General features: G+C 38.3%; 1 protein-coding gene across 1 annotated transcript; it reads right to left on the bottom strand.

The window, feature by feature from the left end:
• Positions 1-1,294: 1,294 nt before the first annotated feature.
• Positions 1,295-11,764, bottom strand: LOC110782116 (uncharacterized). The gene is made up of 6 exons (XM_021986208.2): positions 11,551-11,764; positions 11,418-11,449; positions 7,829-8,008; positions 3,887-3,937; positions 1,728-1,792; positions 1,295-1,633 (listed from the first exon to the last, which is right to left on the bottom strand). Exons 1-6 carry the CDS (start codon positions 11,625-11,627, stop codon positions 1,553-1,555), a joined length of 486 nt encoding a protein of 161 aa, XP_021841900.1. The 5' UTR covers positions 11,628-11,764; the 3' UTR covers positions 1,295-1,552.
• Between the last annotated feature and the right edge of the window lie 945 nt (positions 11,765-12,709).

The following is a 12,709-nucleotide window of genomic DNA, read 5'->3' as shown; positions in this document are numbered from 1 at the left end:
TCACTCAATTCAACACCACCATTCTCCAGCATCCCAACCCGACACCACTACCCCAACCGGCGGCACCACTACCGACCTCCCACCACCACCACTACCGAACTTCCACGCCCATCTCCACCTACCTGGGGAACCGCAGCAGAGGCAGCGACGGTGGTGGTTCGACTCGCTCATTTCTACCCACAACCGCCACCACCCTTAATCAAAAGTCCCCCGTAAACCCCGCCGGCAAACCAACCTACGCTACTTCATGTGGGCCCAAGCATGGTGGATCGGCTCGCTCATTTCTACCCTCAACGCCCAATCTGAAGACCCAGAAACCCTAACCCCTAATTGATCAAACCCTAACCTTCATCTTCTCTTCTCTTTCCCCATACTATTAATGGGATTATGGAAAAACAAAATTGGTGTTTGGGATGATTTGTGATGATTTGCGATGATTAAGCACAAATAATGGGATTATGGAAAAACAAAATTTGTGTTCCCGGCGGTACTTTGTAGGCGGTTGAATTTGGGATGTTCTAATTTTATTTTGGTTTGTTCTTGTAAATTGGTGTTGTGTGGTTTCATATTAGAATTGGGTTTGATTTGTTATCTGATTTCTTGTAATGTATCCCTTCCCCTCTCATTCGTTCAAGCCAATTCCATGGTAGTTAACCATGGATGTCCTTTAATCGAAGCCCAGATCCTCCACCATTGTCGTAGTAAAGCTCACAACTCCCTCCACTACTAGCAGCAACGGCGTTCGACTTCGACGAAGCCCACACGTAATTTAGTGTTAATGGTGATGGGGTAAAGGTGGAGAGATGAAAAATGAGAGACTTCGTGGAGAGTTAACAGAATTGGGTTGGGTTGTGGAGGCATGGGTTCATGAATAGGGAGCAAGAATAGGGGACGGTGAGGTGCGTCGGCGGCTCTGACATGTCAAGCGAGGGAGCCGGAGTATGCCGACGTGACGCAAGGGCCAGCGAAGGTGTTTGGAGGTACGGTGGTTATGGTATTAGGACGACAATGGTGGATTGGTGTTTGTTGTAGTTAGGTAGTTATTAGGATTAGTTTAGGATAGTTTAGAGTTAATTAGGTTTAATTAGATTAATTAAGGGGTTAATTAGATTAATTAGAGGTTAATTACTAACGGCGTTAGACTTCCGTTAAGTTCAGGGCATTTGGTGCAAATAAGTTTAAATAGGGGTATATTATGTATTTTGAAACGCGCATGTGTATTTGGTGCATTATATGAAACCTCGAGGGTATTTCATGAAAAAACCGTTAAGTTAAATATACATACAATCTTGCATAGTTAAAAAGAAAACAGCAATCAAATTAAACCTACACGCCTCAATTTCCATCAATACATCCCAAAATGCTAAACGATCACACTGTTAGGTTTAGCGAGAAGATTATATAACGTATCGTCAGCAACACTACGCAAAATTGTATAAGACCATCAATATACATATATATTATAGCATTTATCAGACAATAACTATCAAGTCGGGTAAAACAACAAGAACATCAGATACTAAAAAGTAGATGGTAGCATCTCAATCGCCATTTAATTCATCGAGCTTGCATTACTATTATTGATAGCCTGTCGAAGTTCTGCCAAGAAATCCATTTGTGGGGCAGACATTAGCTGCCAAATTAGGAACAATAATTACCATTAGTACTATGCCAAAACACTGAAAGTTCATCAATCAAGAAAAGCACATGCCATATTTAGCATTAACCTGATGGGGGAGTCTAAAGTTTCCCCAAGCTGATGCAGCACTTCCTGTGTACATCACTGGTCTTTCTGCATGCAATAAAAAAAAATCATGATTTTCCAAGGGTTTCCTAATTTTTTTTGGCAGAATAACATATGTATCAGTATTATCACATGAAAGTTATAGCCAACCGAACTTTCCCTTCAAAATTCCTAGTCAACTTCTGAAATTACTAGTCATGAAGTCAAGGATTTTTCAATCTTCCTTTGAATTGCTTGAAAAGGAGTGTGTGTCATTTTTATTCCCAGCACAAAGGGGATGGCAGTAAAGATGGTTGTGGGCCGGGCTGGCATACAAAAGGCCAGGCCTGGCCAGAGCACAAAGTCATGGGCTGGGCTTGGCCGTACTTTTTTTTTTTGGAAAAAGCACGGCACGGCACGACTCGACCGGGCACGACAAGCACGTAAAATTTAGTAAAATTAGGCTTAGACACGACGGCCTGATCCGGTCTGGCACAACAGCCCGTGGGCCTGGGCCCTGTTTAGAACTTTTCAGCACGGCGCATAGTGGGTCCGACCCGTTTAGGCCCGTGGGCTCGGCCTGATGCCCAACCCGGCCATGGCCATCTTTAGATGGCAGGAGTAAACCTACTGAGTAAAACTGATAGGGTTTAGGCAATACCAGCTGGATGAGTTCTTATAGTGATGTTGTTGCTGATTATCTAAATGCTTTTGTTTCTGATCACACCCTGCCCTAATAAGTTGTTTACCTGCTTCTAAGGGTGGAGAGAGACCTTTTAAAATTTTCAGTTCTTGTATGTGCATAGTAATATCGATGCCATTGTGGATGAAGCCTGAAACACTTTTAGTAAGCCAGGAACTGTAACGGCAACTTTGTGGGGATAAATTGAAAACTTTAGAAGAGAGCCAAAGACTTTGCTAGAACTGCTGAGAAAATTGATCAAGTGGGAACAGGATTGGATTCTATTCAATCACAATTGCAAAATATTGGTGATTCTGATTTTCAGGAGGATGAGATACAAGGTGTATGAGCTTAGGAAGTGGTAGAAATCGCTTTGAAGCAGAATTGTTCAGTTCATTGGCTGACTATGAAGGACTCAAATGACCAATCCATTTATGCCTCAATTAACGGAAGATTAAGAACAAATGGACTCTCGGCTATAATTTATAAGCTGGTGGATGAAAATGACATTCAGAAAGAAGTCTTGCAGCTTTTATGGTAGTAAACTAGGGTTCTGCTGCTGCTGCTAACTTACCTATGGTTAGCACTCCTATAATTGGAGAAGGAAATAGCTTGCCAGACTCAGGCCGCAAAGTTAGGTCGACGAAAACATTAGCTTAGATTTTATAGAGCTTTGACAGGAATTGATAATGAGAAAGCTCTTGGAATTGATGGGCAAAATGCAATGTTTCTCAAAGAAGCTAGGATATTGTTAACTACGATATTCATGCTGCAGTCAAGGAGTTCTTCAAAATAAAGAAGACTTCGAAGTAAATCAAGTATACTGGTTTCTAAGGTGGATAATGCTTCAAAAGTGTAAGACTTAGGACTATATCTTTCTGCATAGTGGTTGTATAATCATCTCATAGCTTTTAACTTCAAAATGAAGGATGTGATAAGGGGAAATAGCAAGTGAGTGTTAGGCTTCATACCAGGGAGACACTTTTCAGTTATCTGATAGCATACTCTTAACCACTGAGTGAGGCACAAAAGGCGATTGATATAGACAGGATTTGATCCGAGCACCCCCCCCCCCCCCAAGACTTTGACCAAATAAGCTATCGATAGAGGAAGTACGCATCAGCACATAGAGAATGAAAAAGCGTTCAAGAATATGTTTGGGATCACCACTTTACGAACTCATCAAGAATGATTTAAGCACTCAGGTTTTGGCTAGACTGACCCATCGACAAACATCATGTAAAATTTCCAAGGGACTTAACACAACGAGACTCCTTGAGTCAAAATCTTAACGTTGGTGAATGGTAACCACAAACAAAATGAGAATTTAAATTTTGAAGCATATTTCCAAAAAGCTGAATTTATAGTTGACCTCTAAAAGGTAAAATTTCGATTGAGAGTTTCACACCCAAAAAAAAATCTATTTTCAAAAGATTCTTATCCAAAAAAGATTAAGAAATAGAAGAATTATTGTTACTCACCGGACAGATCTACTGTAGGATCACTATAACAATGTACGGCTCCATTCCAACCTGCATACAAGTACACTCAGAAATATTAGAACTAGAATTGCAATTCCGGTCCCATTATTGTTACATCTGAAAGCAAAAGGGGGTGGCATATTAAAATTTTGAAAAAAACTTCATAGTATATTCCTTAAAACCATCAATAAGAAGGAAGAATTCAACCCTTAGATTTTGCACTTCCAGTGACCGAATTAAGTCTCTCATAATGGATGCAGTTTTTGGATCTAAATAGGATTTTCTTCTCTCGAGGCAAAATCCTAGTTGATCTAGACTATTCTTATGATTAAACGAAGGTCTGTATATGGATCAACATCTCTGATGTCTGCTACTGTGTGCCTGAAATTAACCAAAAGATATGGTGTTCTATATACCTCTCTGTAAATGTGATCTTAATACGATTTTTTTTTCTCAGAGGAAAAATCTAACTGATTGATGTGGGATTTAGCTTTGTAAAAAGAAAAGTTATGGTGAAATGGGTTCATATCTACTATATAGAGAGCAACGATGTCATGAAAATGGGCATCCTGAAAGTGTACATCATTTGTTCTTTGCGTGCTCGTTTTCTGGTGAAGTGTGGAGGAGATTTCTCAGTTTGTTCAAAATTGTCAGATGTCCTGGGGTTTTGCACTGAACTTGCTCAGATTCTTATGATAGTTGTTTTGGTTAAGAAGCGTACTCCTACTAGCAAGCTTTACATGACAGCTTTTGTTGAGGATGTCTATGAAGATTCAAAAGAAAGGCCAGAACTTTCGCTCAAGCTCACAAGAGTTCTGACCAAATTTCTAAACAGTGTTTTATGTGATAGCTTTTGTTTAGGTTGCCTATGGAATTAGGATTCACATGAAACTTCCGGAAGGAATTCTGAACCCACGAAACAAAGAAAGGCCAAAACTTTCGCTCAAGCTCACATGACTTCTGACCAGATTTCTAAAGAGTGATGAGAATTGCAGTAAAAAGTAGGGAGGGAAACATAGTTCTTTCAATTGTTTACGCTGCAGGTGATGGAAGCCTGATTTACTCTTCCTAGAAGGTGGGCACTTGGGGCTCTGGTGCAGTTAGTGGCTTGCTTTATTCTATTGGGTACTCCTTTGTTTGTGTTTGTACTTTGTAGTAATTTGTTGACAAGGCTCCTGAATTTGTACTCTGACTGCCTATTTTGGTAATAAAGTTCTTTAATGTATTTGCTAGTGATCTAGATTGGGGTCTGGCCAAACTGCTGGAAAACATTTATGTTTCCTACGAGTAGTTCTACATAAACTGTTTCTGGAGAAAAGAATTGTTTGGCATTAAATTTAAGTAGTATTTCTAAGAAATACATCAATCCTAAGAACTACTATACTTCATTGCTATACTTTGATCACCAATCCAACCACACAAACCATTTTACAGTGACGTGTAACGCTTCGCACCACTGATAGACTACTTATTAAGATTCAATTCAAAAGGCGGCTACTTAGCTCTACATTAGCGGGACTAAGTAAGGCCTGAGGCCCCCTTCCAATCCGTAAATTGGAAGAGCATGCCGCAACAAAAGGATGGTCCCTTGTGAATTTCGTCCAATTGTATGTTTTAAGAGTTTATAGCTCATTTTTCATTCTTAAAAGGTTAAAAAGTAAGATTGTTATTTAAAAAAAAAATAGTATTGACAACAAAAACTCAAAAAGTTAACAAATTACAAGTAATTACAACACTAGAATAATAACACATGCTCTGAATTACTTTCTTCTTGCCTTCATCAGAATTCCAATAGAGAGAGCACCAAATACTTCAAGCAACCGACAGGCATGCAAAACAATCAACAGCACCCTAAATCGTAACTTGAAATTGTTACCTTATCTTCCCCTTAACTTGAACTCCCCCAGCCAACAACACATCCATCCATCACAACACCCGGCAGCAATTTAAGTGATAAATCAATAATTACGTCCAGTGTTACCTGGTTCGCCCCTAACCCCCGCGAACCGCGAACCGGTTCGCCTGTACCAATTCGTGGTTCTCCGGCGATCCAATTCGCGATTTTTCACGAACCAAACCAAAACCCTAGTTTTAACGATTGAAAGTCCGGGAAAGCGATAGAAGATAAAATATGTTGGGGCTTTTGTTTGAGAAGTACATATGTGTTGATTCCTACCGTCAATTGTTGTTCTTTCGTCTTGCTGAAAATAATAGCCATGGATGAGGTCGAGGTGAAGAACTGGAAAGCCGAACTGCCGAAGAATGAAGATGGTGGTTGCTTTTTATTTGTTAATTTGAATTTAAAAAAAAAAAAAAAATCCATACCGCTACCCGCGAACCTAAAATCAGCTACCCGCGAACCGCGAACCCGAACTCGTACCCCGTACCAAAGCGAACCACGAACCAGGTAACTCTGATTACGTCCCTCACCTACACCATTGTCACCGGAGGTTGCTCAATTTATCTCAATACTACTGCCAATGAGTAGCCCAAAACTAGCCCCACACCACCCATTTTCTATCTCCTCCTCTAATAATTCCATGATCCCGCTCTACTTGTCAATTGTGCTGATCCCACTCGCAATTTTTTGGTTGATAAAATTATAAGAAAGTTAAATATCAATGCTTCAATGTAGGATGAGGGACGACGGAGGAGAGAGATGGAGTTTTTTTTTTTTTGGGTGAGAAAATGAAGGTGTTAAGTGTTAACATAATCTTGTGAAAGTGATTAAAGCCAAAGGGAAAACCTGGGGAGGATTTTGATGGTGAAGAGTGGAGATGTGCTTCCTGTTATGAGAGAAAGATAGAGAGAGAAAGAAGTCGGTAGCCATGGAGGAGATGAGAGAGAAAGGGGTTGAATAAATGGGAACATACATATGGAGAAGGAGTGTGAATGTCTGGTGAACTCGATGAGATAAGAGGTCACTTTTCTATATACAAGGGGGTTTCACTGCCCAAGTGTAAAGTTTCATTTAATGGGATAAAAGCTCCAAGGGAAACTTTTTGAGAAGCTCCAATTTCTTGGGTCTTTAGAAAAGATATTTTAAGCCTTCCAAAGTTTCTGCTTCTCACCTTCACAGATTGTTGTAGAAGCTTGGCCAAGCGGCCTCTAATTATATGATGAAGTTGTTTGCTCTTTATGCCTCTCTGTAAACTAAAGTGTATGTGCAATGAAAGTCCTAAGGAGTAGAGTATGTAGATTCCTCTGGTTGAATGGTTGTTACAACACCAACTTTCATACTTCAATTCAGGCTACACCCCATCAGATAGTGTTACCACCACCAATGCACTTGCCTTGTTTTCCTGGTGGGTTTAAAGTGGAAATAACGAATAGGTCTTTGCAGAAAAGAGGGGTGATGTTAAAGACTCTTAAGTTCTTTTTGCAAAGAGCTCAGGACAGAATGAAGAATCAAAACTGATTTTCATAGGTCTGACAGAAGCTTTCTGTTGATAATTGCATCCTTACAAGGAGAGGTCTTTGAAGAAAACTACAACTAAAAAGTTGGCTTCAAAGCATTTTGGTCCATTTCAGGTTGTAGGGAAAGTTGGGAAAATGGCTTACAAGCTTATGCTGCCAGAAAATGCACAAGTGTGTCCTGTGCTCCATACGTCTCAATTAAAGCCTTCCTTGCCTGTTGTGGCTCACATTCCAACTTGGTTTCATAATCAAGATGGCACAACAGTAGCACAGCCGTCCGCAGTCCTGGACTGGAGAGTGATTAAACATAGGAATGTGGCTAAGGTTCAAATTCTAATCCATTCTTTTGCCATCTCTTCAAGGTTTTCATAGGTCTATAAATAAGTTCAATCAATTAAAAAAGAAAAAAGGCATACAATGCAGGTACATTTGAAATCAAAATAATAATTTAGGCCCAATTGACCATATAGATAGGATAGGATAGAATAAGAATATCAATTAATGAAAACGTGTAAAACTACATACGTTCATGCAAAAGCTGAGAAGCTTCACTTCTACAACAACCATTTAGGGCTGTCAATCGTGGACGGAAGCTCTCATACACAGATTTGCTGCTCCCTGTATCAGAATGATCTATACCCAAACCAGTGCCCAAGTTCTTGTCCCCGTCAACCAAGTGGAGATTGCTTGTTCTTTCAGATCGATCTAGAGCAAGAAATAGAAATTTACACAGCTAATGTCAAATTATGTTCTACAATACTGTAAATAACTCAGAAAGTACCAGGAAAGATCAAAGTGACATACATCATACAGTTATAAACAGAAAATATCCACCCATCTTAAAAATCCCTAATTAAAAGAAGGTGATTCATTATTTGTGTCAATTTCTGATGGCCTGATGGGCTTTACACTCAAAATCTTTCCATGCAGTATGATACTTGGACTCTTCTTACCTCAAGTGCCCGTGTCGAATCCTCGAACACTCGGACATGGATATGGACACTTCAACACATCATTTTGAACCAAAATCAAGAACCTTTTTTTCACAAAATAGCCATGTTGGACAATTGTACACATAACAGCAAATGATCTATGTGCGAAAGAGGGAATATCAGTATGGAAGAAAGAGAGAGTAACCCTTTCCCTCATCTATCTCGATCCCCTCTCCCCTCTTACACTTTCACACTTTCACATTTTCATCATATACATCTTTATTTTTAAGTAAGCCATGCAGAAAATTATCAAGTACCCCCTCGTCCCTAGTCCCATTTTCCTTATTGGGAAATCCCTGAGAGATTTCCCTCATAAACTCACAAGCGCAACCAAACTGTTCACAAAACCAACTTCCGTGTTTCAGTAGTCTAACCTTCCTCCTTCCCTGCCCCCTCCCCCCATCCTCATTTCACAATAACAACTTTGGCTGCAAAAGGTTGGTGACTGATCCTACAGAATGATAAAGAGACAAAAAAGTCAGAAAGACCAAACAAAGAAAAAACAGGAACGAGATGGTCAACAAATCTTCCTCCTCTTGACAAAGCTACAAGACTATAACAACATGTTAAACTCTAGGCTCGTGATCTTTTCCTGAAACCGCTACCCCCCCCCCCCCCCCCCTCTCTCTTCAAAGAGAAAAATAGAAAAAGCTCGAGAAAGAACTTCCGTTTCCAACTATCATCAACAAGAAGGGGCAAAAGTATCCTTAATGAAGTTAAAAGAATTCTTGAAAGAAAAGGAAACTCTCTTATAATGCAATTTAATTTCCCATCATTACAGAGTCACCCTTCTCAACAGAGAGCATATCCTATAGTTTCACTACTCAAAATTCTTTCAATTGTTTGAAAATCTTGAAAGTTTTCACCTACTCAAAATCTACTTTGGTTTCACCATGTTATTGCATCAGCAGCAGTAACCCAGTTACCCCTTGTTATAATAAGGGATCCAAAACATCTAATTCTCTCAACCCAAATCAAGTAAAACCTCAAAGAAAAGGGGAAAACTATTTCCAGATCATAGGATTCTTGAACCAGGGGACAGAGACTCTTCTGGTCTAGTGCCTAAAGTACCAAGTAACATTACGATCCATTTGGTAGGTGGTAATAGATAAAGGTAATGGAAATGAATTTGTATTGTAAATTGGTCAGAAAAGTCATAAGTCAATGCCATGGTAATGCCAATTCACGTCAAGTTTTTCATTTTCTTCAAAAAACTTCATTACCATCTACTGCCACTTGGAGGGTGTATTGGGTGAGAATGGAAATTTATGAAGAAAAACACAAGTCTGGGATGAGATTGCACTACCATGGATATTACGATTTTACTTTCCTTGCCACGTTACACTTCAATTTATTTTCAAAGAATTAAGTTTTTTATGAAAACAACTCGTTCAGTATGGAGTAATAATCCAAAAGTAAAGCTAAATAGTTTAGTGGCTTCCAAGATATGAAACTTAGGTGGAATAATAGTGAACACTAGAAAATAATAGGTCATTATAACTAAATTCATTAGGGGATTAAAAGACAGCATAAAAAGAGATAAATTTGCATTTAACCTGAAGCCTACAAAAATCTTCGAAAAAAAGAAAAAAACAGCAGAAGCTTGACATAATATACATGTAGGCTTCATGAGTTGGAGGGTCAAAGAAAAAATCTCATAGCATGATTTGTGAGATTTATTCTTTATTTTTTCTGGAAAGTAGTATCCATAATTCATAAAAGGGTAGTGTACTACTGCCACCCACTTAGGTGTTGTTCTCTTCACCTTAAAAAAATATTTAGTAAAAATAAGTTAAGTTCGGTAAATGTAATTTAAGTTCAGTGAAAATAAGTTTTAAAAAGTAAATAACTTCAATGAACAAATACAGTAGCAAATCGGTAAAAATAAGCTTTAATCAGTAAGAATAATTTAAAGTTCAATGGTAGTACGACTAGTATGGTACCATCCAACTATTGAATTTAAGTAAAATTAAGTTTTGGAACTTTGTTCAGCAAGAATAATTTAACGTCAGGTGAACAGGGCCTTGGCAATAGACAACGGTAGCTCCATAATGTGATTCTTAAATGTGTAAAGTAGCTTCAGTTGAATATTCTTGTATGACTATTTCTGATACATCCCAGGTTCCTCTTCACTTCACTTAGTAGTTTTATGTAAAAAGAATTAATGAGATGTTTGGCCTATGGATATTTCTCAAATGTAGCTAGGACATTGTAGAAAATAAAAATAAGAATACGAGTGATTATCGGAATAAGAAATTCTTATGCAGTATCTTACTATGGAAAAAAAAAGAACTATGTTGGTTCCTCCTAGGCCTTGAAACCACAATGAACTGTATGAACCCTATAAAGGACATCCTACTTTCAAACTCTAAAACTACTAGTAAAGAAGTGCATCTTTCATTTGACCATCCTTTTACTATTACAACTTTACGAGGGAGATGCCACGGAATTTCCACTTATTATGGTAGATGTTTAATCTGCCATAGAGCGCAACCCAAGAGACTCCTTTGACATCTTACCCTCGGACTCCTAAAGAAATGTTTCCTAGAACATAGCCTTCGTAATTGTGTTGACAAATACTAACAGCCCGGTAGCCGGTAATTAAATGGTGGGTATGGGAACAAATATGTGTTACTTGGTAAGAAAAACAGCATAATGTTCATGGTACATGGTAATGAAACCTTATGTCAAACTTGGTGCATTCCCACCCGATAACACTCCTCAAATGGTAATAAAACTTTATGAAGAAAAAGTAGATAATTGTTAGCAAACTAGCATTGCCGTGTGAATGGATATTGATTTTCTTTACAATTTTACATACAAATACATTACCCTTGGCACCATTTGACAGGCTATCAAATGGGCCGTAAAAGTCTAAAACTTTAGGTTTCTTTACAAAACAGGAGGAAGACTTATGTTTAAGTATTCAGGCACATCCAACAATGAATGAATCTATAAAAAGTTGGATCTTTCTTTGTAAAAATGAAAGGGATTCCAATTTCCAAGGCATACTTGAGCAGACTAACAGAGATATAAGCAAGCAAGCAAACAACAATAAAATTAAGAAATTGCATAGCTTTAATTTCCCTTGAGAAGAAGAAGAAGAAGTAGCAAAAGATTACCTCCAGATTTGCGCCTGCTGAGACCTCGACTCCTGCATGCATTTCGAGATAATCAGAAAATGATGTTAAATTGCTAAATCGATAATACCATAACTTTAATTTTAATTCAAAACAAATAAATAAAATAAAAAACCTCTGATTGGGAGGTGCATATCGCTTGATTGGAGCAGACAGAGGGTTGGATGAGAGATCGGATGGGTTTTCTAACATATTTTCCGGCCGCAACCCCCGCCGTTTCCGCCGCCGATTCCCCCGCCGATTCCTTCCGTCTCTCCGTAGGCTGCGAGAAAGGTCACAGCAAAGGTGCAGTTTCGCCACTGGTGTATAGAGGAACCACTGATGTGGATTATTGATTCAGATTTATATATTAACACAAATAACATTACAATTTAGACGTTTGTGTACCATGGTGTACAAACTACATTGAGCATACATATTGCACCTTAAAAATACAAGTTCATAGCTAAATTAACATTATCTTACACGGGTAAATAACATAAATTTATTTATTTATTTATATTATTGTATTTTCATTAAATGCACATTAGGTTTAACGAAATGCACCAAATACATCTGTTTGTTTCAAATCACATAATATACCCGTATTTTTTCCGTATTGTTTACCAAATACCCCTGATTTGACCTTCCGTTAAGTCATGTTTATAATTCACCAAATGCACCTACTTATAAACTTTTTGCACTATATACACCTATTTATAAACTTATTTGCACTAAATACCCAAACTGCTTTTAAATTGCAGAATTTGATTCTAATGGCTAGTTTTATTAAACCTAAGGATCAAAATATAGCCGTTATGTTCTTGCTGCTTATAAATATCGAAAGACTGGAGTAATGAAGCTATGAGGGTGTGGGGTTTTTCATCTTTATGTAAGCAAACCACTAATCACCCCTCTTATACGAATTAGTTAAAATTGGTAAAGCTATACACACTATCAAACCGTAATCAACAAACTTGATCAAACAATTATGGCTTAGCTAGACTTGTTGACATCATGGAAGTTCAGAGTTTACATCACAAAGCTCAATTTAAAGAAAAAACAAAATTCAGCTTCAATGGAGCCTGAGGTGGACCTCTATTTTGTGGAAACATATTTGGGTTTATGAGCCTGAGGTGGACCTCCATTTTGTGGAAACATATCAAGCATGTCTTCAGGGTCATTCGGGTTTATATCTGTCCATCCATAACTCTTCTTCTTTCGTGCATTGTCAAATAAAATTGTTTAGTTTTCTCCACCCTCCCACGCACCAAACTTGGGTACTTTGGACTGCT

The sequence above is a fragment of the Spinacia oleracea genome, chromosome 2, assembly GCF_020520425.1.
Source record: "Spinacia oleracea cultivar Varoflay chromosome 2, BTI_SOV_V1, whole genome shotgun sequence".
Classification (NCBI taxonomy): Eukaryota; Viridiplantae; Streptophyta; class Magnoliopsida; order Caryophyllales; family Amaranthaceae; genus Spinacia; species Spinacia oleracea.
Note: the sequence above shows the minus strand (reverse complement) of the source record. Positions and strands in the feature narration are given on the sequence as shown.